This window comes from Pseudophryne corroboree (assembly GCF_028390025.1).
Source record: "Pseudophryne corroboree isolate aPseCor3 chromosome 3 unlocalized genomic scaffold, aPseCor3.hap2 SUPER_3_unloc_13, whole genome shotgun sequence".
In the NCBI taxonomy this organism is placed as follows: Eukaryota; Metazoa; Chordata; class Amphibia; order Anura; family Myobatrachidae; genus Pseudophryne; species Pseudophryne corroboree.
Genome location: NW_026967501.1, coordinates 2,349,848 through 2,377,251, shown reverse-complemented (window position 1 = coordinate 2,377,251; position 27,404 = coordinate 2,349,848). Strand labels below are relative to the sequence as shown.

Here is a 27,404-nt window from a genome sequence, read left to right as displayed (position 1 = left end):
ATTTACGGATCTTTTCCTAGGCAGTAAGTAACCGTGCGGTGTTGTTAAACCTGGGGGACTTAAAACATTTATTCGCCCTTTGTTAAGGGTTTGTAACGACATGGGCGATGTCACAGCGCCATCAGAGTCATCCTGCATCTCAGCTTTTAATCGTTCTAAACACATTCTATTCCCCGCATTGGCTATGACGGTTGATGGAATATTCAATTCAGACATTGCCCGCATAAATTCAGGCCAACCATTCGCTATATTACGAACCGCTGTCTTCATATGCGGTTTAGCCAACTCTAAACCTCTCCGGAAAAGAGGAACTGCTTTTCTGAAAAGACTTCGAAAAATACCGCCTAAACCGCAGCCGTACATGTATGCGCTGCCGTGAAAACCTGGTAATCCATTACCGGCTTGAGATTTATAATATTGCGCATAGAGCCCCGGATCGCCATAATTTTTAACAGCGACCATTCTGCTTAGTTAATAAAATTCAGTTTTGCGGCGCCTGAAGTGTAGCTTCACGATCGCTTTCCCAAACTTAAATGCCATGTTCTCGTTTTGGTCGTTCTTTATCTCTATGGCTATCGTGTCAAAATGTGTTTTGCACAATGGTACGTAATCGGGTTTCTCGTATCGTATTGTGACAACCTCATTGTTATAACCCTTCATTTCAACAGTGCGAAGTAGCGGTACATAACTATCCCCGACCCGTTGGTGTTCGATAATGTCTGTGTACACGTACATCGTATATTGGCCGCCTTTGATGTCGGCGCATGGTTTAGAAATATTAGTTTTAGGCTGTAAACCCAGTATCCATGTCAGCTTAGAACCGGCGTGGATTTGATACAACAGTTTGCTGTCACATGTTACAACGCGTGCAAATGGATCATACGTTAGTCTTAATCCAACGTCCAGTTTCAGTTGTACAATTTCAGCGTTGATTACGTTCAGTAACGCCTCGATTGTTTCATAAAAACCGGGTTTAATGCACAAACTCGCGACTCTCGCCACCGGCTGGTCCGCCGTTCCATCCCATGATAATTGCAGTCTACAATCTTGTAAATCCAATGTATTCCACGTATGCGGGTATTGTATCTCAGTAAGTGCCACTTCCCATTCGCCATTTAAGTCTATCGGTTTAGCCAACTTTGTCGTATAGTTAGAAATCTTATTTTGCGGGAAGGTAACAGCCGATGCGTTGCTGGGTAAGGTTATGTAGAACGATTTGTCATCCATCGCTCGTCTTGTTAGATACTGATGATCTTTATATGTCTTTTATCACCGATGCTGCGACCCAACTGTTAAATTTTGCGGGGTAACCGCGCCACTTGACTAACGCGTATTTACGGCCTCTGACCATCTTATTTTTTAAAATCTTTTCCACTTTGTAAACTCTGTTATAGTTTTTTGGTATGCTTTGAAGCTCTTCGGGGTAAAAACTACCTGTTATAACTTCACCGTACAGATCTGCCAACTTATAAAGCGGTTTAATCCCTTTAGTGTTCACACTATGTACAACAAAAATCTCCTCAGAAAAGCTCTGTTCGTAACCTTTCTGAAATATGTCCTTATATTTAGAAATACGGACGTGGTCACCGATTCCTAAACAAACTGGGGCTTTCTTACTTCTAAAGTAATCACCGTAGGTCGTTTTGAAGACACTCAACGCGTTAGAGTCATTCACATCGTTTGGAGCGCACTTAATCGTTCTATGGTATGTGTTATTATAGCTGCGTATGAAGTCTTGTAAAACGTCTATATATCTGTAGGTATTCTTTGCCGTGAAATAGCGCCACATGCGTGTTTTTAAAGTCCTATTGAAACGCTCTATAACAGCCGCTTTCACATCGTTATTGGTCGTGAAATGTTTTATACCGGATTTTTCTAACACCTTTTTTAGGCGTCTGTTTAGAAACTCTTTACCATTATCGGTTTGTAGCTTCATCGGCACATCACCGCGCTGGAATATTTTTTCAAAAGCATTAGCGACTGTTGCTGCATTCTTAGCGGTCAGACTTTCACCCCAAACCCTCTTACTGAATATATCGATGATTGTTAATATGTATTTAACGCCATCGTTGTATTTTGACAAATCTATCAGCGAGACCAAATCGCATTGCCACTGTTGGTTTATACCCGATACACAAATCATGTTCCTTTTATAGTTTTTTCTTGCTGGCTTGTGCAGCGTGTAGGCGTCTTGTTCTTGTAACCACTTTCTTACGTCGGATCTTTTAAATTTATTTTTAACCGACCCATAATATTTATCAATACCGCTAAAACTACCTGGTTTTAACACTGTGTAATATGCATCTTTCATCCGCCTGATTTGACGCGCCGCGTTGCGTGACATACTGCGACTGGTGTTGCGCGACACTCTGCGACTGGTGTTACGCGACAATTTTTAATACGTTTTAATATCGAACACTATAAATTTATATTAATTTTATATTAAGCGATATAAAACACTATCATTTAATATTAAAAGGGGGCGGGTCCTAGGGCAAGGGGGCGTTAACAACTGTCAAGTTTGACAGAAAGGTTGACTTTATCTACTAATGCGTCATCCACCGTTGTGAAGGAGGTTAACTCACGAATTTAGCCTTATCAGCGGATACCGCCGAGATTAACTGAAGAGAGGCCACACCAAACAGCTGTATACCTCCCACCAGCATCTCCCGGAGACCTCCTCCGCATTTTTCCGGTCACACCACCTACTGTCACGTGGCATACTGCTGTAATGTTATAAGGAAAAATAAACATAGGCAAGCCCTACCCACTCTGGGCAGGATAATTCTATCGGATGCTTACCCGACTACCACACTCCCTCAAGTGCATACATTGCAAATAAGGTCAAAGTATAGAAATAAAATTTCACTTAGCTGCCTGTGTATGATCCTTTGCGACCGGGCTCTGCGTCGACCAGGAGTTGACTGTCATAGATTTCTCTCCGCGTTGTGAAGAGATTAATATTCGGACTCCTTGAGAGCATCGAAACCAACTCGTCCCGGCCAATCTAGAGCTTAATCAACAGAGCGACCAGCCCATGAGAATACCATTATTTCAGCGTTCATGTATATAGATCATGTAATACACAATATAACACATATATCGTAATCATGCATATATAAAGTCATATCTACACATAAATACATATAGACATAACCTATAAGCAAGTGGATTGCCCAGACCGTCAGGTCCCTAGTGACAGTAATGTGTTGTGAATGTGTATGACCATGTACTGACGTGCCCCCGATGTGGATCTACCAGGAACTTTACGGCCGACAGAAACTGAGGAAATGTCGACAGCCCGGAATAGTAAGCGGCAGAATAATCACAATCTTGGAAACCCCAAGGGGACTGAGGGAAGCATACCTCTACAATTGTAATAACACTCCCCCTACTTATATATAAACAAAATATATAAATACCAATACAGGCACCAGGCAATAACAGCTTGTTAATTCTTTTAGCCAGGCATTACCGTTGATGCCGACAGGGCATCGACCGACCGCCGTGTCTCCCCTAGTGTGTTTATTTATTTTTTTAAGCACACAAAAGTAACCTGTCAATACTTCGTTGTTTGAATCAAGTACCGGCAAGCGTCGGCGAAACCGACAGTTATCCCCACAGGCGCCTTTGACAAAGCCCTCACACCTGTCGACACACGTCGACTAACCAATAGTGGGTAAATAAAACAGTGTATTTATGTATTACAACAAGGATTCTGCGTCCATTATCAATCCTAATGCTGTATGACACCTATACAGCATTAAAACACTCTGTGTCCCCCTTCCTTCTTAGTATACAGCAAGTCCCGGTGGGGAACTTTGGAAAATGGCGCTGACCCCTCTGTGAGGTCTAAGCTCCGCCCCTTCCCGGCGCACTTAAGCCCGCTCGACAAAAAAATAATAATATATATATATATATATATATATATATAACCCTATATTGAGCCGGGGGACCCTATACACAGGGAGATTACACCTCTGGGAGGGCAACACAGTCCAAACATTGCATTCCCCACTGTTTGTTCTTGGCGGGGACAGCAGGGGAAAATGGCGCTGACTCAGTGTGTGAGGCTAAGCTCCGCCCCTCTCGGCGCGCTATAGCCCCCCTGGATCTGAAAACCAAATAGGCCGAGTACTAAATATAGGGTATATATATATATATATATATATATATATACTCAGCACCATGCTGCTCAGGGCGCTCCCCTGCGCGCCGTGCACCCCAGATAACGTTCGGGAAGCGGGAGTTCCGGCGCATCACGCACCTGCCGCTCTCAGGTGGGTCCCCGTGTGCGGCGCCCGGGAGCTCTAACTATCTATGCTGCCCCGGGCGCCACCACCTCCCGGCGCTCTGTACCCCATGGCGGCCGACGGGGTCTGTATATGGAGCCCCCGGCAGCGAGAGTAAGAACTGTTAAAACTGACTTGCGGCCCAGGGCGCTCCCCCCCGCGTGCCCTGCACCCGTATAAGCGGTGGCGGGGAAATAATTAAAGTATACTGGCGGGGGATGAACCACGGTGCCTCGGCAACCTAAATGCTTTTTTTTTTTTGCCAGTTGTTCACATTAAGCAGACCAGTAACATGCGCCCAGGGCGCTCCCCCCCCCAGCGCCCTGCACCCTGTGAGTGCCGTTGGTGTGTGGGAGCATGAAGAGCAGCACTACCACTGTACTTCCATTACTGAAGTCTTCTGCCGTCTGAAGTCTTCTTTTCTTCCAATACTCACCCGACTTCTTTCTTCTGGCTTCTGTGAGGGGATGGACGGCGTGGCTCCGGGAACAAGCATCTAGGCGCACCAAGTGATCGAACCCTCTGGAGCTAATGGTGTCCAGTAGCCGAGAAGCAGAGCCTTGAAACTCACAGAAGTAGGTCCTGCTTCTCTCCCCTCAGTCCCACGCTGCAGGGAGCCTGTAGCCAGCAGGTCTCCCTGAAAATAAAAAACCTAACATATAGTCTTTCAGAGAAACTCAGTAGAGCTCCCCTAGTGTATGACCCATCACTCCTGGGCACAAAGTCTAACTGAGGTCTGGAGGAGGGGCATAGAGGGAGGAGCCAGTTCACACCCAGTTTAAGTCTTTACAGTGTGCCCAAGCTCCTGCGGATGCGTCTATACCCCATGGTCCTTTTGGAATCCCCAGCATCCTCTAGGACGTATGAGAAATAGAGGTACATTAATGAAAAGCGTGAGTAACAGTCATCAGTCTGCTTGTGAAGGTCTCTAGAGTGCAGGCCTCTTGGACTGTGCAAGGCAGTGAGTTCCATGGTCAGGGCTGCAAAACTAAAAGTTCAACCCATAAATGAATGACAGGAGATTCTTGGTACTGCTGGTAACAGTCCTTCATCTGTAGAAGCCAGCAAGCAGGGCAGTAAGGAGGCAGAAGCGGCTTCTAGTACCTTGGACCATGTAATGTTGGGCTGGGAAGGTCAGTTAGCCAATAATTAAATAGATTTGTCATCTTACAGGCAGCCGGTGAAGGGAGTAGAGAATGGGTGTTATGTGGCAGGAACGGGCTGGTTAGGTAACAGCTTGGCTGCTGCATTCTGTACTAGCTGCAAGCTCTGTAATTCTTTTGCTGGGAGACCCAGGTAGATGGCATTGCAGTAGTCTATGAACTTCTGAGGGAATCAAGTGCTTGATTCTGGCTATGGTCCACAGATGGAAGAATGAGGATTTGTATGTGGCAGATACCTGATGTCTGTGTCAGCTACATACCAGGACAACACAAAGATTCAGCACATGTTTAGTATTTTCAATTCTGTACACCAAAGCATAAATCCAGATGGTTGGTAAAGTCTTGTCCTTTGTTGGTGAGCTTCTATTATGTTTCACAAAGACTGAGTCACAGCCAACTGGCATCATCCACCCATGGCGCTCAGCTAGACAACCATTTAGGATTGGTATTAGGTTCTCAGTACATGGAGCAAAAAGCAGGTCATCTGCATAGCAGTGGTAGACCAGGCCATGACGTCTGATTATATCACCCAGTGGTAGCATGTATATTGCATAAAGCATAGGAGATAAGGTTGATCCTTGAGGAACATTGCATGACAGTGATAATTATACTCCAGAAGATGTAAATGGTTCCGTATTTGGGTAATGTCTAATATGTTCAACAAGAGCGGATTTATTTCTCTCACAGCATGAAAATGGCTTTTCACCTGTGTGACTCCTCTGATGTGTAACAAGATTTGATTTATATGCAAAACATTTCCCACACACAGAACAGGAATACGGCTTCTCACCTGTGTGACTTCTCTGATGTCTAACAAGAATTGATTTCCGTGCAAAACATTTCCCACACTCAGAACAGAAGTATGGCTTCTCACCTGTGTGACTTCTCTGATGTCTAACAAGAGCTGATTTATGTGTAAAACATTTCCCACACTCATAACATGAAAATGGCCTCTCACCTGTGTGACTTCTCTGATGTGCAACAAGAGCTGATTTCCGTGGAAAACATTTCCTACACTCAGAACAGGAAAATGGCTTCTCACCTGTGTGACTACTCTGATGTGTAACAAGAACTGATTTCTGTGTAAAACATTTCCCACACTCAGAACAGGAATACGGCTTCTCACCTGTGTGACTTCTATGATGTTTAACAAGATCTGATTTCCGTGCAAAACATTTCCCACACTCAGAACATGGAAATGGCTTCTCACCTGTGTGAGTATGCTGATGAATAACAAAATGTGATTTGAATGCAAAACATTTCCCACACTCAGAACAGGAAAACGGCTTCTCACCTGTGTGACTTCTCTGATGTGTAACAAGATCTGATTTCCGTGCAAAACATTTCCTACACTCAGAACAGGAATACGGCTTCTCATCTGTGTGAGTATGCTGATGAATATCAAAATGTGATTTGAATGCAAAACATTTCCCACACTCAGAACAGGAATACGGCTTCTCACCTGTGTGACTTCTCTGATGTCTAACAAGAACTGATTTAAATGCGAAACATTTCCCACACTCAGAACAGGAAAACGGCTTCTCACCTGAGTGACTTCTCTGATGTGTAACAAGAACTGATTTAAATGCGAAACATTTCCCACACTCAGAACAGGAAAACGGCTTCTCACCTGAGTGATTTCTCTGATGTGCAAAAAGAGCTGATTTCCGTGGAAAACATTTCCTACACTCAGGACAGGAAAATGGCTTCTCACCTGTGTGACTACTCTGATGTGTAACAAGAGCTGATTTCTGTGTAAAACATTTCCCACACTCAGAACAGGAAAACGGCTTCTCACCTGTGTGACTTCTCTGATGTGTAACAAGATCTGATTTAAATGCAAAACATTTCCCACACTCAGAACAGGAAAACGGCTTCTCACCTGAGTGACTTCTCTGATGTGCAACAAGAGCTGATTTCCGTGGAAAACATTTCCTACACTCAGAACAGGAAAATGGCTTCTCACCTGTGTGACTACTCTGATGTGTAACAAGAGCTGATTTCTGTGTAAAACATTTCCCACACTCAGAACAGGAATACGGCTTCTCACCTGTGTGACTTCTCTGATGTCTAACAAGAACTGATTTAAATGCAAAACATTTCCCACACTCAGAACAGGAAAACGGCTTCTCACCTGAGTGACTTCTCTGATGTGTAACAAGAACTGATTTAAATGCGAAACATTTCCCACACTCAGAACAGGAAAACGGCTTCTCACCTGAGTGACTTCTCTGATGTGCAACAAGAGCTGATTTCCGTGGAAAACATTTCCTACACTCAGAACAGGAAAATGGCTTCTCACCTGTGTGACTACTCTGATGTGTAACAAGAGCTGATTTCTGTGTAAAACATTTCCCACACTCAGAACAGGAAAACGACTTCTCACCTGTGTGACTTCTCTGATGTGTAACAAGATCTGATTTAAATGCGAAACATTTCCCACACTCAGAACAGGAAAACGGCTTCTCACCTGAGTGACTTCTCTGATGTGCAACAAGAGCTGATTTCCGTGGAAAACATTTCCTACACTCAGAACAGGAAAATGGCTTCTCACCTGTGTGACTACTCTGATGTGTAACAAGAGCTGATTTCTGTGTAAAACATTTCCCACACTCAGAACAGGAATACGGCTTCTCACCTGTGTGACTTCTCTGATGTTTAACAAGATCTGATTTCCGTGCAAAACATTTCCCACACTCAGAACATGGAAATGGCTTCTCACCTGTGTGAGTATGCTGATGAATAACAAAATGTGATTTGAATGCAAAACATTTCCCACACTCAGAACAGGAAAACGGCTTCTCACCTGAGTGACTTCTCTGATGTGCAACAAGATCTGATTTCCGTGCAAAACATTTCCTACACTCAGAACAGGAATACGGCTTCTCATCTGTGTGAGTTTTTTTGATGAATATCAAAATGTGATTTGAATGCAAAACATTTCCCACACTCAGAACAGGAATACGGCTTCTCACCTGTGTGACTTCTCTGATGTCTAACAAGAACTGATTTAAATGCGAAACATTTCCCACACTCAGAACAGGAAAACAGCTTCTCACCTGAGTGACTTCTCTGATGTGTAACAAGAACTGATTTAAATGCGAAACATTTCCCACACTCAGAACAGGAAAACGGCTTCTCACCTGAGTGACTTCTCTGATGTGCAACAAGAGCTGATTTCCGTGGAAAACATTTCCTACACTCAGAACAGGAAAACGGCTTCTCACCTGTGTGACTTCTCTGATGTGTAACAAGAACTGATTTAAATGCAAAACATTTCCCACACTCAGAACAGGAAAACAGCTTCTCACCTGAGTGACTTCTCTGATGTGTAGCAAGATTTGAGTTGCATGCAAAACATTTCCCACATTCAGAACATATCAGTGGCCTCTCACCTGCCTTAGCTGGATGATGGGTAATAAGCTTTGTGTTCTGTGTAAAACATTTGGCATCTACAGAACAGGGAAACTCTGTATCTACTGTCAGAGCTGTAACAGATGCACCAATATCAGAGTGATCAGGAGAACATTCCCCAGGATCAGGGGGATCAGCTGATAGAGCTGGATGTATAATTGGGGTAATGGGGTTATCTCCTGGAGAATCCTGTCTACTGTCATTAACTTTTATGTCACAATCCGGGGATACCATTAGATGTCCTTCTGAGATATTTCTGCTTGTGTGTCCATCTGCTGGAAATAAAATACATTATGGAAATATAAAATGAGTAGACAAGACCCAGGGTGTTACAGGATACAATATATAATTCTATAACTGACATGTTTTACCTGTAATCATTGCTTTTATGTGTATAAAAAAAAAAAAGATAGGATGCTTAGACTGGAGCTTGATCAACACTGAACGCTCATGTGGGATTACTAGAGGCGACATGGACGCTCATGTGGGATTACTAGAGGTGACACTGATGCTCGTGTGGGATTACTAGAGGCGACATGGACGCTCATGTGGGATTCCTAGAGGTGACATGGACGCTCATGTGGGATTACTAGAGGTGACACTGATGCTCATGTGGGATTACTAGAGGTGACATGGACGCTCATGTGGGATTACTGGAGGTGACACTGATGCTCATGGGGGATTACTAGAGGTGACATGGACGCTCATGTGGGATTACAAGAGGTGACACGGACAATCATGTGGGATTACTGGAGGAGACATGGACGCTCATGTGGGATTACTAGAGGTTACATGGACGCTCATGTGGGATTACTAGAGGTGACATGGACGCTCGTGTGGGATTACTGGAGGAGACATGGACGCTCGTGTGGGATTACAGGAGGAGACATGGACGCTCGTGTGGGATTACTAGAGGTGACATGGACGCTCGTGTGGGATTACTAGAGGTGACATGGACGCTCATGTGGGATTACTAGAGGTGACATGGACGCTCGTGTGGGATTACTGGAGGAGACATGGACGCTCGTGTGGGATTACTAGAGGTGACATGGACGCTCGTGTGGGATTACTAGAGGTGACATGGACGCTCATGTGGGATTACTAGAGGTGACATGGACGCTCGTGTGGGATTACTAGAGGTGACATGGACGCTCATGTGGTACTACTAGAGGTGACATGGACGCTCGTGTGGGATTACTGGAGGAGACATGGACGCTCGTGTGGGATTACTAGAGGTGACATGGTTGTAATAATAAAACACCAAAGAAGAGAAAATGCTGTCCTGCTTGCGCACTAATAAATAATAGGATTTTAATACCTGCCGGTAAAACCTTTTCTCTGAGTCCGTAGAGGATGCTGGGGTCCTCAATAGAACCATGGGGTATAGACAGGATCCGCAGGAGAAATGGACACTTTAAGACTTTAATAAGGGCGTGAACTGGCTCCTCCCTCTATGCCCCTCCTCCAGACCTCAGTTATAGGAACTGTGCCGAGGGAGACGGACATTAGGTTGGTTTATATGAAAAGAAGAAACCACCTTCGGCAGAAACTGTTGACGAGTTCTCAACTCTGCTCTATCTTCATGGAAGATCAAATAAGGGCTCTTGTGAGACTAGGCCGCCAATTCGGACACCCGCCGTGCAGATGCCAAGGCCAATAAAATTACCACTTTCCAAGTGAGGAATTTCAAATCCACCTTTTGAAAAAGGTTCAAACCAGTGAGATTGAAGGAACTGTAACATCACGTTAAGGTCCCAAGGTGCCACAGGAGGCACAAAAGGAGGTTGGATGTGTAACACCCCTTTTGCAAACGTTTGCACCTCAGGAAGTGAGGCCAATTGTTTCTGAAAGAAAACTGACAATGCAGAAATCTGTACTTTAATGGATCCTAATTTAAGGCCCGCATCCACTCCAGCTTGTAAAAAGTGGAGAAAACGTCCAAGTTAAAAAATATCCGCAGGAGCCTTCTTGGACTCGCACCAGGAAATATATTTCCTCCAAATGTGGTGATAGTGTTTTGCAGTAACATCCTTTCTAGCCTGAATAAGAGTGGGAATGACTTCACTGGGAATACCCTTCTGGGCTAGAATCTGGCGTTCAACCGTCATGCCATCAAACGTAGCCGCAGTAAATCTTGATACTGACACGGCCCCTGCTGTAACAGGTCCTCTCGTAGAGGAAGCAGCCAGGGATTTCCTATGCGTAAATCCTGAAGATCGGGATACCAAGCCCTCCTTGGCCAATCTGGAACAATGAGGATCGTCGGAACCTTTCTTCTTCTTATAATTTTTAACACTCTCGGAATGAGAGGAAGTGGAGGGAACACATACCGACTGAAACACCCACGGTGTCACCAGAACGTCCACCGCTATGGCTTGAGGGTCCCTAATTTTGGAGTTTCTTGTTGAGACGAGACGCCATCATCTCTACTTGGGGAGTACCCCAGCGACTTGTCACTTCTGTGAAGACTTCTGGATGAAGTCCCCACTCTCCTGGATGGAGATCGTGTCTGCTGAGGAAGTCTGCTTTCCAGTTGTCCACTCCTGGAATAAAGATAGCTGACAGAGCGCTTAGATGTTTCTCCACCCAGCGGAGAATCCTTGTGGCTTCTGCCATTGCTGCTCTGCTTTTTGTTCCGCCCTGGCTGTTGATGTAAGTTACTGCTGTTACATTCTCCGACTGGATGAGGACGGGTCGACTTTGAAGAAGGCGTTCCGTTTGTAGAAGGCCGTTGTAAATCGCCCTTAATTCCAGAACGTTTATGTGGAGACAAGTCTCCTGACTTGACCATCTTCCTTGCACCCCAACCCCGGGGACTTGCATCCGTGGTCACTAGAATCCAATCCTGAATACCGAACCTGCGTCCCTCGATGAGGTGAGAACTGTGCAGCCACCACAGCAGTGATATTCTTGTCTTTGAGGACAGGACTATCGTCCGTTGCATGTGTAGGTGGGAACCGGACCACTTGTCCAACAGGTCCCACTGGAATACTCTTGCATGGAATCTGCCAAACTGAATGGCCTCGTAGGGCGCCACCATCTTTCCCAGCAAGCGAGTGCATTGATGTATTGACACTCTGGTTGGTTTTAAGATTTGTTCCCGAGCTTTTTCTTCCGGAAGAAAAACTCTCTGTAGTTCTGTGTCCAGATTCATCCCCAGAAACGACAGGCGGGTCGTAGGGATCAACTGAGATTTCAGCAGGTTGAGGAGCCAGCCATGTTGTTGCAACACCTTCAGGGACAGTGCAATGTTCTGTAACAACTTGTCCCTGCATCTGGCTTTCATCAGGAGATCGTCCAAGTATGAGATAATCATGACACCTTGCATGCGAAGAAGAATCATCATCTCCGCCATCACTTCGGTGAAAATCCTCGGAGCCATGGACAGCCCAAACGGCAACGTCTGAAATTGGTAATGACAATCCTGAACCGCAAAGCGCAGGAAGACCTGATGAGGAGGATAAATGGGAACATGTAGGTAGGCATCCTTTATGTCTAAGGAGACCATAAAGTCCCCTTACTCCAGACTGGAGATCACTGCTCTGAGAGACTCCATCTTGAATTTGAATTTCTGCAGAAAGAAATTTAGGTCTTTAAGGTTGAGGATCGGTCTGACCGAGCCGTCCGGCTTCGGAACCACGAATAAGCTGGAATAAAAGCCTTGTCCCTGTTGCGCAGGGGAACCGTGATAATGACCTGGTTCTGACACAATTTTTGTATTGCGTCGCACACTACCTCTCTGCCGGTCAGAGAAGCTGGCAAGGCTGATTTTAAAAATCGGCAAGGGGGAACGTCTTAAAATTCTAGTTTGTACCCTTCTGACACAATTTTTAAAATCCAAGGTTCTAGGCCCGAGCAAACCCAGACCTGGCTGAAGAGCTTGAGACGTGCCCCAACCGGCCAGGACTCCCGCAGGGAAACCCCAGCATCATGCAGTGGACTTGGCAGAAGCCGGGGAGGACTTCTGTTCTTGGGAGGCAGAGAAGCCTGGGTTTCTTTTACCTCTTTCCCTGCATCTAGCAGCAAGGAAGGCAGAGCATCTTCCTCTTCGGTATCTATTGGGCCGAAAGGACTGCATTTGATGATGCGTTTTCTTATGTTTTGGGGGAACATAAGGTAAAAATTACGATTTTCCAGCAGTAGCTGTAGAGACTGGGTCTGTAACCGGTAGGTATTAAAAATAAGATTTTACTCACCGGTAAATCTATTTCTCGTAGTCCGTAGTGGATGCTGGGACTCCGTAAGGACCATGGGGATTAGCGGCTCCGCAGGAGACTGGGCACAAACTAAAGAAAGCTTTAGGACTAACTGGTGTGCACTGGCTCCTCCCACTATGACCCTCCTCCAGACCCCAGTTAGGATACTGTGCCCGGAAGAGCTGACACAATTTAGGAAGGATTTTGAATTCCGGGTAAGACTCATACCAGCCACACCAATCACACCGTACAACTCGTGATACTATACCCAGTTAACAGTATGATAACATCGAAGCCTCTCAACAGATGGCTTCTCAACAATAACCCGTTAGTTTAACAATAACTATATACAAGTATTGCAGACAATCCGCACTTGGGATGGGCGCCCAGCATCCACTACGGACTACGAGAAATAGATTTACCGGTGAGTAAAATCTTATTTTCTCTGACGTCCTAAGTGGATGCTGGGACTCCGTAAGGACCATGGGGATTATACCAAAGCTCCCAAACGGGCGGGAGAGTGCGGATGACTCTGCAGCACCGAATGAGCGAACTCTAGGTCCTCCTCAGCCAGGGTGTCAAACTTGTAGAATCTTGCAAACGTATTTGACCCCAACCAAGTAGCTGCTCGGCAAAGTTGCAAAGCCGAGACCCCTCGGGCAGCCGCCCAAGAAGAGCCCACCTTCCTCGTGGAATGGGCTTTTACAGATTTAGGATGCGGCAGTCCAGCCGCAGAATGCGCAAGCTGAATTGTGTTACATATCCAGCGAGCAATAGTCTGCTTCGAAGCAGGAGCACCCAGCTTGTTGGGTGCATACAGGATAAATAGCGAGTCAGTTTTCCTGACTCCAGCCGTCCTGGAAACATATATTTTCAAGGCCCTGACTACGTCCAGTAACTTGGAGTCCTCCAAGTCCCTAGTAGCCGCAGGCACCACAATAAGTTGGTTCATGTGAAACGCAGATACCACCTTAGGGAGAAACTGGGGACGAGTCCTCAATTCTGCCCTATCCATATGGAAAATCAGATAAGGGCTTTTACACGACAAAGCCGCCAATTCTGACACACGCCTGGCCGAGGCAAGGCCAACAGCATGACCACTTTCCACGTGAGATATTTCAAATCCACGGTCTTAAGTGGCTCGAACCTATGTGACTTCAGAAAACTCAACACCACGTTGAGATCCCAAGGTGCCACAGGGGGCACAAAAGGGGGCTGAATATGTAGTACTCCCTTAGCAAAAGTCTGAACTTCAGGCAGTGAAGCCAGTTCTTTCTGGAAGAAAATCGACAGAGCCGAAATTTGGACCTTAATGGAACCCAATTTTAGGCCCATAGTCACCCCTGACTGTAAGAAGTGCAGGAATCGACCCAGGTGAAATTCCTCCGTTGGGGCCTTCCTGGCCTCACACCAAGCCACATATTTTCGCCATATGCGGTGATAATGTTTTACTGTAACATCCTTCCTAGCTTTAATCAGCGTAGGAATGACTTCCTCCGGAATGCCCTTTTTCCTTTAGGATCCGGTGTTCAAACGCCATGCCGTCAAATGCAGCCGCGGTAAGTCTTGGAACAGACAGGGCCCTGCTGCAGCAGGTCCTGTCTGAGCGGCAGAGGCCAAGGGTCCTCTGATATCATCTCTTGCAGTTCTGGGTACCAAGCTCTTCTTGGCCAATCCGGAACCACGAGTATAGTTCTTACTCCTCTCCTTCATATTATTCTCAGTACCTTTGGTATGAGAGGAAGAGGAGGGAACACATAAACCGACTGGTACACCCACGGTGTCACTAGAGCATCCACAGCTATCGCCTGAGGGTCCCTTGACCTGGCGCAATATCTTTTTAGCTTTTTGTTGAGGCGGTAAAGCCATCATGTCCACCTGTGGCCTTTACCAACGATTTACAATCATTTGGAAGACTTCTGGATGAAGTCCCCACTCTCCCGGGTGGAGGTCGTGCCTGCTGAGGAAGTCTGCTTCCCAGTTGTCCACTCCCGGAATGAACACTGCTGACAGTGCTAACACGTGATTTTCCGCCCAACGGAGAATCCTTGTGGCTTCTGCCATCGCCATCCTGCTTCTCGTGCCGCCCTGTCGGTTTACATGGGCGACCGCCGTGATGTTGTCTGACTGAATCAGTACCGGCTGGTCCTGAAGCAGGGGTCTTGCTTGACTTAGGGCATTGTAGATGGCCCTTAGTTCCAGGATATTTATGTGTAGGGAAGTCTCCTGACTTGACCACAGCCCTTGGAAGTTTTTTCCCTGTGTGACTGCCCCCCAGCCTCGAAGGGTGGCATCCGTGGTCACCAGGATCCAGTCCTGTATGCCGAATCTGCGGCCCTCTAGAAGATGAGCACTCTGCAGCCACCACAGCAGAGACACCCTGGTCCTTGGAGACAGGGTTATCAACTGATGCATCTGAAGATGCGATCCGGACCACTTGTCCAACAGGTCCCACTGAAAAGTTCTTGCATGGAACCTGCCGAATGGAATTGCTTCGTAGGAAGCTACCATCTTTCCCAGGACTCGCGTGCAGTGATGCACCGACACCTGTCTTGGTTTCAGGAGGCCTCTGACTAGAGATGACAGCTTCTTGGCTTTCTCCTCCGGGAGAAACACTTTTTTCTGGTCCGTGTCCAGAACCATCCCCAGGAACAGTAGACGTGTCGTAGGTACCAGCTGTGACTTTGGAATATTGAGAATCCAACCGTGCTGTTGTAGCACTTCCTGAGATAGTGCTACCCCGATCAACAACTGCTCCCTGGACCTCGCCCTTATCAGGAGATCGTCCAAGTACGGGATAATTAAAACTCCCTTTTTTCGAAGGAGTATCATCATTTCGGCCATTACCTTGGTAAATACCCTCGGTGCCGTGGACCGACCGAACGGCAACGTCTGGAATTGGTAATGACAATCCTGTACCACAAATCTGAGGTACTCCTGGTGAGGATGGTAAATGGGGACATGCAGGTAAGCATCCTTGATGTCCAGTGATACCATGTAATCCCCCTCTTCCAGGCTTGCAATAACCGCCCTGAGCGATTCCATCTTGAACTTGAATTTTTTTATATATGTGTTCAAGGATTTCAAATTTAAAATGGGTCTCACCGAACCGTCCGGTTTTGGTACCACAAACATTGTGGAATAGTAACCCCGTCCTTGTTGAAGGAGGGGCACCTTGACTATCACCTGCTGGGAATACAGCTTGTGTATTGCCTCTAACACAGCCTCCCTGTCTGAGGGAGTTGTTGGTAAGGCAGATTTTAAGAAACGTCGGGGGGGAGACGTCTCGAATTCCAGCTTGTACCCCAGAGATACTACTTGAAAGATCCAGGGATCCACCTGTGAGCGAGCCCACTGATCGCTGAAGTTTCTGAGACGGGCCCCCACCGCACCTGGCTCCGCCTGTGGAGCCCCAGCGTCATGCGGCGGACATGGCGGAAGCGGGGGAGGACTTTTGCTCTTGGGAACTGTATGTTGCAGCTTTTTCCCCCTACCTCTGCCTTTGGGCAGAAAGGACGCGCCCTTAACCCGCTTGCCCTTATGGGGCCAAAAGGACTGTACCTGATAATACGGTGCTTTCTTTGGCTGTGAGGGAACCTGGGGTAAAAATGCTGATTTCCCAGCTGTCGCTGTGGAAACTAGGTCAGAGAGACCATCCCCGAACAACTCCTCACCCTTGTAAGGCAAAACTTCCATGTGCCTTTTTGAATCTGCATCACCTGTCAGATGCACATAATGTGCCCCCAGTATAGTGTCAGTTACACATAATGACCCCAGTAGTGCAGTGCCAGATACACATAATGCCTCTGAGTATAGTGCCAGATACACATATGCCCCCACAGTGCCAGATACACATGCCCCCACCAAGCCAGACACTCGTATGCACCTATAATGCCAGACACTCGTGTGCCCCCACAGTGCCGGACACTCAAATGCCCCCACAGGGCTGGACACTCAAATGCCCCCACAGTGCCAGATACACGTATGCCCCCACAGTGCCAGATACACGTATGCCCCCACAGTGTCAGACACACGTATGCCCCCACAGTGCCAGAAACACATATGCCCCCACAGTGCCAGACACACATATGCCCCCATGGTGATTTTACTAATAAAGGCAGCACTTTTAGGTAGATTCACTTTTAAAGGCAACAGCTATCTCCCCAAGCCCGTGTAGTTCCTCAACAGCAGAGATGCCCATTAATGATCAAAGAATGCAGCAGCAGCAGCCACTGTAATTGGCGCCGGGGTCCAGCACCACACCCCCCAGCAGCCGCTGCTGCATGCCGTGATCATTACTGGGCATCCCTGGTGGTGAGGAACTACACGGGTGGGGGGATAGCTGCTGCCTCTAAAAGTGAATCTATCTACTGCCCGCGGGTGGCACCTCTGGACTGCGCCCCTCCTCGTCTGGCGCCCCTGGCGAGTGCCATCCTGGCCAATAGGAAGATACACCCCTGCACCTGTCCACTGCTGGGTCCATAAACCCATCCTGGCAGAAATGGACATTGCACTTATTTTAGATGCCAGCCGGCAAATATCCCCCTGTGCATCTCTCATGTATAAGACTGCGTCTTTTATATGCTCTACGGTTAGCAATATAGTGTCCCTGTCTAAGGTATCAATATTTTCCGACAGGGAATCTGACCATGCAGCTGCAGCACTGCACATCCATGCTGACGCAATCACTGGTCGCAATATAATACCTGAGTGTGTATATACAGACTTCAGGATCGCCTCCTGCTTCCTATCAGCAGGCTCCTTTAGGGCGGCCGTATCCGGAGACGGTAGTGCCACCTTTTTTGACAAGCGTGTGAGCGCTTTATCCACCCTAGGGGGTGTTTTCCAACGTGACCTATGCTCTGGCGGGAAAGGGTACGTCATTAGTAACCTTTTAGAAATTACCAATTTTTTATAAGGCGAAGCCCACGCTTCTTCACACACTTCATTTAATTCCTCAGATGAGGGAAAAAATAAGAATTTACTTACCGATAATTCTATTTCTCGTAGTCCGTAGTGGATGCTGGGGACTCCGTCAGGACCATGGGGATTAGCGGCTCCGCAGGAGACAGGGCACAAAAATAAAAGCTTTAGGACTAGGTGGTGTGCACTGGCTCCTCCCCATATGACCCTCCTCCAAGCCTCAGTTAGGATACTGTGCCCGGACGAGCGTACACAATAAGGAAGGATTTTGAATCCCGGGTAAGACTCATACCAGCCACACCAATCACACTGTACAACCTGTGATCTGAACCCAGTTAACAGCATGATAACAGAGGAGCCTCTGAAAAGATGGCTCACAACAATAACAACCCGAATTTTGTAACAATAACTATGTACAAGTATTGCAGACAATCCGCACTTGGGATGGGCGCCCAGCATCCACTACGGACTACGAGAAATAGAATTATCGGTAAGTAAATTCTTATTTTCTCTGACGTCCTAAGTGGATGCTGGGGACTCCGTCAGGACCATGGGGATTATACCAAAGCTCCCAAACGGGCGGGAGAGTGCGGATGACTCTGCAGCACCGAATGAGAGAACTCCAGGTCCTCCTCAGCCAGGGTATCAAATTTGTAGAATTTTGCAAACGTGTTTACCCCTGACCAAGTAGCAGCTCGGCAAAGTTGTAAAGCCGAGACCCCTCGGGCAGCCGCCCAAGATGAGCCCACCTTCCTTGTGGAATGGGCATTCACAGATTTTGGCTGTGGCAGGCCTGCCACAGAATGTGCAAGCTGAATTGTACTACAAATCCAACGCGCAATCGTCTGCTTAGAAGCAGGAGCACCCAGCTTGTTGGGTGCATACAGGATAAACAGCGAGTCAGTTTTCCTGACTCCAGCCATCCTGGAAACATATATTTTCAGGGCCCTGACAACGTCCAGTAACTTGGAGTCCTCCAAGTCCCTAGTAGCCGCAGGCACCACAATAAGTTGGTTCAGGTGAAACGCTGACACCACCTTAGGGAGAAACTGGGGACGGGTCCGCAGTTCTGCCCTGTCCGAATGGAAAATCAGATATGGGCTTTTGTAAGATAAAGCCGCCAATTCTGACACTCGCCTGGCCGAGGCCAGGGCCAACAGCATGGTCACTTTCCATGTGAGATATTTTAAATCCACCGATTTGAGCGGTTCAAACCAATGTGATTTGAGGAATCCCAGAACTACATTGAGATCCCACGGTGCCACTGGAGGCACAAAGGGGGGCTGTATATGCAGTACTCCCTTGACAAACGTCTGGACTTCAGGAACTGAAGCCAATTCTTTCTGGAAGAAAATTGACAGGGACGAAATTTGAACCTTAATGGACCCCAATTTGAGGCCCATAGATACTCCTGTTTGCAGGAAATGCAGGAATCGACCCAGTTGAAATTCCTCCGTCGGGGCCCTCCTGGCCTCACACCACGCAACATATTTTCGCCAAATACGGTGATAATGTTGTGCGGTAACCTCCTTCCTGGCTTTGATCAGGGTAGGGATGACTTCCTCCGGAATGCCTTTTTCCTTCAGGATCCGGCGTTCAATCGCCATGCCGTCAAACGCAGCCGCGGTAAGTCTTGGAACAGACAGGGTCCTTGCTGAAGCAGGTCCCTTCTTAGTGGCAGAGGCCATGGGTCCTCTGTGAGCATCTCTTGAAGTTCCGGGTACCAAGTCCTTCTTGGTCAATCCAGAGCCACGAGTATAGTTCTTACTCCTCTCCGTCTTATAATTCTCAGTACCTTGGGTATGAGAGGCAGAGGAGGGAACACATACACTGACTGGAACACCCAAGGTGTTACCAGAGCGTCCACAGCTATTGCCTGAGGGTCCCTTGACCTGGCGCAATACCTGTCTAGTTTTTTGTTGAGGCGGGACGCCATCATGTCCACCTTTGGTTTTTCCCAACGGTTCACAAACATGTGGAAGACTTCCGGATGAAGTCCCCACTCTCCCGGGTGGAGGTCGTGCCTGCTGAGGAAGTCTGCTTCCCAGTTGTCCACTCCCGGAATGACTACTGCTGACAGTGCTATCACATGATTTTCCGCCCAGCGAAGAATCCTTGCAGCTTCCGCCATTGTCCTCCTGCTTCTTGTGCCGCCCTGTCTGTTTATGTGGGCGACTGCCGTGATGTTGTCCGACTGGATCAACACCGGCTGACCTTGAAGCAGAGGACTTGCTAGGCTTAGAGCATTGTAAATTGCCCTTAGCTCCAGTATATTTATGTGAAATGAAGTCTCTAGGCTTGACCACACTCCCTGGAAATTTCTTCCCTGTGTGACTGCTCCCCAGCCTCGAAGGCTGGCATCCGTGGTCACCAGGACCCAGTCCTGAATGCCAAATCTGCGGCCCTCTAGAAGATGAACACTCTGCAACCACCACAGAAGAGACACCCTTGTCCTTGGAGACAGGGTTATACGCTGATGCATCTGAAAATGCGATCCGGATCATTTGTCCAGCAGATCCCACTGAAAAGTTCTTGAGTGGAATCTGCCGAATGGAATCGCTTCGTAAGAAGCCACCATTTTTCCCAGTACCCTTGTGCATTGATGCACTGACACTTGGCCTGGTTTTAGGAGGTTCCTGACTAGCTCGGATAACTCCCTGGCTTTCTCCTCCGGGAGAAACACTTTTTTCTGGACTGTGTCCAGAATCATCCCTAGGAACAGCAGACGTGTCGTCGGACTCAGCTGCGATTTTGGAATATTTAGAATCCACCCGTGCTGTCGTAGTACTACTTGAGATAGTGCTACTCCGACCTCTAACTGTTCTCTGGACCTTGCCCTTATCAGGAGATCGTCCAAGTAAGGGATAATTAAGACGCCTTTTCTTTGAAGAAGAATCATAATTTCGGCCATTACCTTGGTAAAGACCCGGGGTGCCGTGGACAATCCAAACGGCAGCGTTTGACACTGATAGTGACAGTTCTGTACCACGAACCTGATGTACCCTTGGTGAGAAGGGCAAATTGGGACATGGAGGTAAGCATCCTTGATGTCCAGAGACACCATATAGTCCCCTTATTCCAGGTTCGCTATCACTGCTCTGAGTGACTCCATTTTGAATTTGAACCTTTGTATGTAAGTTTTCAAGAACTTTAGATTTAGAATAGGTCTCACCGAGCCGTCCGGCTTCGGTACCACAAACAGTGTGGAATAATACCCCTTTCCCTGTTGTAGGAGGGGTACTTTGATTATCACCTGCTGGGAATACAGCTTGTGAATGGCTTCCAATACCGCCTCCCTGTCGGAGGGAGACGTTGGTAAAGCAGACTTCAGGAACCGGCGAGGGGGAGATGTCTCGAATTCCAATCTGTACCCCTGAGATACTACCTGCAGGATCCAGGGGTCCACTTGCGAGTGAGCCCACTGCGCGCTGAAACTCTTGAGACGACCCCCCACCGTACCTGAGTCCGCTTGTAAGGCCCCAGCGTCATGCTGAGGATTTGGCAGAAGCGGGGGAGGGCTTCTGTTCCTGGTAAGAGGCTGCCTGCTGCAGTCTTTTCCCCCTTCCTCTACCCCGGGGCAGATATGAGTGGCCTTTTGCCCGCTTGCCCTTATGGGGACGAAAGGACTGAGGTTGAAAAGACGGTGTCTTTTTCTGCTGAGAGGTGACCTGGGGTAAAAAGGTGGATTTCCCAGCTGTTGCCGTGGCCACCAGGTCCGATAGACCGACCCCAAATAACTCCTCTCCTTTATACGGCAATACTTCCATGTGCCGTTTGGAATCCGCATCACCTGACCATTGTCGTGTCCATAAACTTCTTCTGGCAGAAATGGACAGCGCACTTACTCTTGATGCCAGAGTGCAAATATCCCTCTGTGCATCTCGCATATATAGAAATGCATCTTTTAAATGCTCTATAGTCAATAATATATTGTCCCTGTCCAGGGTATCAATATTTTCAGTCAGGGACTCCGACCAAGCCACCCCAGCACTGCACATCCAGGCTGAGGCGATTGCTGGTCGCAGTATAACACCAGTATGTGTGTATATACTTTTCAGGATATTTTCCAGCTTTCTATCAGCTGGTTCCTTGAGGGCGGCCGTATCAGGAGACGGTAACGCCACTTGTTTTGATAAGCGTGTGAGCGCTTTATCTACCCTAGGGGGCGTTTCCCAGCGCGCCCTAACCTCTGGCGGGAAAGGGTATAATGCCAATAATTTTTTAGAAATTAGCAGTTTTTTATCGGGGGAAACCCACGCTTCATCACACACCTCATTTAATTCATCTGATTCAGGAAAAACTACAGGTAGTTTTTTCACACCCTACATAATACCCCTTTTTGTGGTACTTGTAGTATCAGAAATACTCAAAACCTCCTTCATTGCCGTGATCATGTAACGTGTGGCCCTACTGGAAAATACGTTTGTTTCTTCACCGTCGACACTGAAGTCAGTGTCCGTGTCTGTGTTGACCGACTGAGGTAACGGGCGCTTTAGAGACCCTGACGGTGTTTGAGACGCCTGAACAGGCACTAATTGATTTGCCGGCTGTCTCATGTCGTCAACAGTCTTTTGCAAAGTGCTGACGCTATCACGTAATTCCTTAAATAAGACCATCCAGTCAGGTGTCGACTCCCTAAGGGGTGACATCACTATTACCGGCAATTGCTCCGCCTCCACACCATTTTCCTCCTCATACATGTCGACACACACGTACCGACACACAGCACACACACAGGGAATGCTCTGATAGAGGACAGGACCCCACTAGCCCTTTGGGGAGACAGAGGGAGAGTTTGCCAGCACTCACCAGAGCGCTATAATATGTATAGGGACAACCTTATATAAGTGTTTCTCCCTTATAGCTGCTATGTAGTTTATATATGCCAAATTAGTGCCCCCCCCTCTCTTTTTTACCCTGTTTCTGTAGTGCAGGACTGCAGGGGAGAGTCAGGGAGACGTCCTTCCAGCGGAGCTGTGAGGGAAAATGGCGCTTGTGTGCTGAGGAGATAGGCTCCGCCCCCTTCTCGGCGGCCTTTTCTCCCGCTTTTTACAGAAAAACTGGCAGGAGTTAAATACATCCATATAGCCCAGGAGCTATATGTGATGTATATTTTGCCAAAAAAAGTGTTTATATTGCGTCTCAGGGCGCCCCCCCCCCCCAGCACCCTCAGTGACCGGAGTGTGAAGTGTGCTGAGAGCAATGACGCACAGCTGCAGTGCTGTGCGCTACCTTTACTGAAGATAGGACTTCTTCTGCCGCTGATTTCTGGACCTCTTCTGTCTTCTGGCTCTGTAAGGGGGCCGGCGGCGCGGCTCCGGGACCCATCCATGGCTGGGCCTGTGATCGATCCCTCTGGAGCTAATGTCCAGTAGCCTAAGAAGCCCAATCCACTCTGCACGCAGGTGAGTTCGCTTCTTCTCCCCTTAGTCCCTCGATGCAGTGAGCCTGTTGCCAGCAGGACTCACTGAAAATAAAAAAACCTAAGTCTAAACTTTTACTCTAAGCAGCTCAGGAGAGCCACCAAGATTGCACCCTTCTCGGCCGGGCACAAAATTCTAACTGAGGCTTGGAGGAGGGTCATAGGGGGAGGAGCAAGTGCACACCAGCTAGTCTTAAAGCTTTTACTTTTTGTGCCGTGTCTCCTGCGGAGCCGCTATTCCCTTGGTCCTTACGGAGTCCCAGCATCCACTTAGGACGTCAGAGAAAAGTGTTTATTACTCACCTGTGCTGATATCTGTAGGGATCTCCTCCTCCTTACACTGCTGATCACCCCTCACATACGTCTCTTCTTCTCCCTCTATATCTTCTGTCTTTATATCAGTCACATACGTCTCTTCTTCTCCCTCTATATCTTCTGTCTTTATATCAGTCACATACGTCTCTTCTTCTCCCTCTGTATCTTCTGCCTTTGTATCAGTCACATACGTCTCTTCTTCTTCCTCTAGATCTTCTGCCTTAATATCAGTCACATACATCTCTTCTTCTCCCTCTATATCTTCTGCCTTTATATCAGTCACATACGTCTCTTCTTTTCCCTCTATATCTTCTGCCTTTATAACAGTCACATACGTCTCTTCTTCTACCTCTGTATCTTCTGTCTTTATATCAGTCACATACGTCTCTTCTTCTCCCTCTATATCTTCTGCCTGTATATCAGTCACATACGTCTCTTCTTCTCCCTCTATATCTTCTGCCTTTATATCATTCACATATGTCTCTTCTTCTCCCTCTATATCTTCTGCCTTTATATCAGTCACATACGTCTCTTCTTCTCCCTCTATATCTTCTGCCTTCATATCAGTCACATACGTCTCTTCTTCTCCCTCTATATCTTCTGCCTTTATATCAGTCTCATATGTCTCTTCTTCTCCCTCTGTATCTTCTACCTTTATATCAGTCACATACGTCTCTTCTTCTCCCTCTGTATCTTCTGCCTTTATATCAGTCACATACGCCTCTTCTTCTCCCTCTATATCTTCTGCCTTTATATCAGTCACATACGTCTCTTCTTCTCCCGCTATATCTTCTGCCTTTATATCAGTCACATACGTCTCTTCTTCTCCCTCTATATCTTCTGCCTTTATATCAGTCACATACGTCTCTTCTTCTCCCTCTATATCTTCTGCCTTTATATCAGTCACATACGTCTCTTCTTCTCTCTCTATATCTTCTGCCTTTATATCAGTCACATACGTCTCTTCTTCTCCCTCTATATCTTCTGCCTTTATATCAGACACATACGTCTCTTCTTCTTCCTCTATATCTTCTGCCTTTATATCAGTCACATACGTCTCTTCTTCTTCCTCTATATCTTCTGCCTTTATATCAGTCACATACGTCTCTTCTTCTCCCTCTATATCTTCTGCCTTTATATCAGTCACATACGTCTCTTCTTCTCCCTCTATATCTTCTGCCTTTATATCAGTCACATACGTCTCTTCTTCTACCTCTGTACCTTCTGTTTTAATATCAGACAGACGTTGTGCCTAAAAAACAAACAAACAAACAAACAAACACTCTAATGACATTTGCATACAGTCAGATTAAACTGAGGTGAAACAATATAATATCAGTGTATAAGACACAGCTCCTCTACAGATCATGTAGTTACAGTCACTTTGGTGTATGGGTGAGACCCTAAATCCCACCTACCTGATCCTCCTGTGGGATCCTGTGATTCTCCTCTGTACAATCCTGGGAATACAGAGGACGGGGACATCTCTCTGGGGTATCTCTGTTACTGGGCCCATCTGTAGGAGACACACAGTGACTGAGTACAGTGTATATAAGTGATTATCAGATGATGTGTGTATATAGGGGGCCCCCATACCTGCTCTCCCCTGTACAATACATGACAGTCTCCTCTTACCCAGTGATGTGAGGGGCCAGTGATTCTCCATCATCACGTCCTTGTACTGACCTCTGCGTTCCTCTATATACTCCCCCTCCTGCATGGAGACATAGACAGTGACAACCTGACACCTTATAGACACCTGACACACACAGTGATACAGTCATCACCCACACACGTCCCCCGGTGTTACTGTATAATGTCTCATTCCCAGCAGTCACCTCTCCAGTCATCACCCAGACACGTCCCCTGGTGTTACTGTATAATGTCCCATTCCCAGCAGTCACCTCTCCAGTCATCACCCGGACACATCCCCTGGTGTTACTGTATAATGCCCCATTCCCAGCAGTCACCTCTCCAGCCATCACCCAGACACATCCCCTGGTGTTACTGTATAATGCCCCATTCCCAGCAGTCACCTCTCCAGCCATCACCCAGACACATCCCCTGGTGTTACTGTATAATGTCCCATTCCCAGCAGTGACCTCTCCAGTCATCACCCAGACACATCCCCTGGTGATACTGTATAATGCCCCATTCCCAGCAGTCACCTCTCCAGTCATCACCCAGACACATCCCCTGGTGTTACTGTATAATGCCCCATTCCCAGCAGTCACCTCTCCAGCCATCACCCATACACATCCCCTGGTGTTACTGTATAATGTCCCATTCCCGGCAGTCACCTCTCCAGTCATCACCCAGACACATCCCCTGGTGTTACTGTATAATGTCCTATTCCCAGCAGTCCCCTCTCCAGTCATCACCCAGACACATCCCCTGGTGTTACTGTATAATGTCCCATTCCCAGCAGTCACCTCTCCAATCATCAACCAGACACGTCCCCCGGTGTTACTGTATAATGTCCCATTCCCAGCAGTCACCTCTCCAATCATCAACCAGACACGTCCCCCGGTGTTACTGTATAATGTCCCATTCCCAGCAGTCACCTCTCCAGTTATCACCCAGACACATCCCCTGTGTTACTGTATAATGCCCCATTCCCAGCAGCCACCTCTCCAGTCATCACCCGGACACATCCCCTGGTGTTACTGTATAATGCCCCATTCCCAGCAGTCACCTCTCCAGTCATCACCCGGACACATCCCCTGGTGTTACTGTATAATGCCCCATTCCCAGCAGTCACCTCTCCAGTCATCACCCAGACATATCCCCTGGTGTTACTGTATAATGCCCCATTCCCAGCAGTCACCTCTCCAGTCATAACCCAGACACATCCCCTGGTGTTACTGTATAATGCCCCATTCCCAGCAGTCACCTCTCCAGTCATCACCCAGACACATCCCTTGGTGTTTCTGTATAATGTGCAATTCCCAACAGGCACCTCTCCAGTTATCACCCAGACACATTCCCCGATGTTACTGTATAATGTCCCATTCCCAGCAGTCACGTCTCCAGTCAACGCCCAGACATGTCCCCTGGTGTTACTGTATAATATCCAATTCCAAGAAGTCACCTCTCCAGTCATCAACCAGACATGTCCCTTGGTGTTACTGTATAATGTTCCATTCCCAGCAGTCACCTCTCCAGTCAACGCCCAGACACGTCCCCTGGTGTTACTGTATAATGCCCCATTACCAGCAGTTACCTTTCCAGTCATCACCCAGACACACCCCCTGGTGTTACTGTATAATGTTCCATACCCAGCAGTCACCTCTCCAGTCATCACCCAGACACGTGCCCTGGCGTTACTGTGTAATGCCCCATTCCCGGCAGTCACCTCTCTAGTCATCACCCAGACACATGCCCTGGTGTTACTGTATAATGTCCCATTCCCAGCATTCACCTCTCCAGTCAGCAGCTGAATGATCTTGTTGGTGAGTTCCAGGATCTTCTGGTCACTGTGTCTCTCATGTATCAGTGAGTGAGGTGGAGGCACCGTAATGGGGCTCTGGGTTCTGCTTAGTCCTTCTGACAAACAGGGACGGCTGCTGGGTGTCTCACACTCATTGAATGTCTTCTTCACTACTGTGCAATCCTGCAAAATGGGGAAGGCATCAATATCACTATAAATACTGCCAGATCCCCTCACCTCCCCAGTCAT

General features: G+C 47.4%; 1 protein-coding gene across 1 annotated transcript; it reads right to left on the bottom strand.

Moving 5' to 3' along the window:
• Positions 1 to 4,188: 4,188 nt before the first annotated feature.
• LOC134983362 (zinc finger protein 271-like) lies at positions 4,189 to 27,404 on the bottom strand. The gene is made up of 6 exons (XM_063949066.1): positions 27,147 to 27,404; positions 25,361 to 25,439; positions 25,144 to 25,241; positions 8,431 to 8,590; positions 7,170 to 8,345; positions 4,189 to 7,085 (listed from the first exon to the last, which is right to left on the bottom strand). The coding sequence occupies exons 1-6, from the start codon at positions 27,402 to 27,404 to the stop codon at positions 6,061 to 6,063; spliced, it is 2,796 nt and encodes a 931-aa protein (XP_063805136.1). The 3' UTR covers positions 4,189 to 6,060.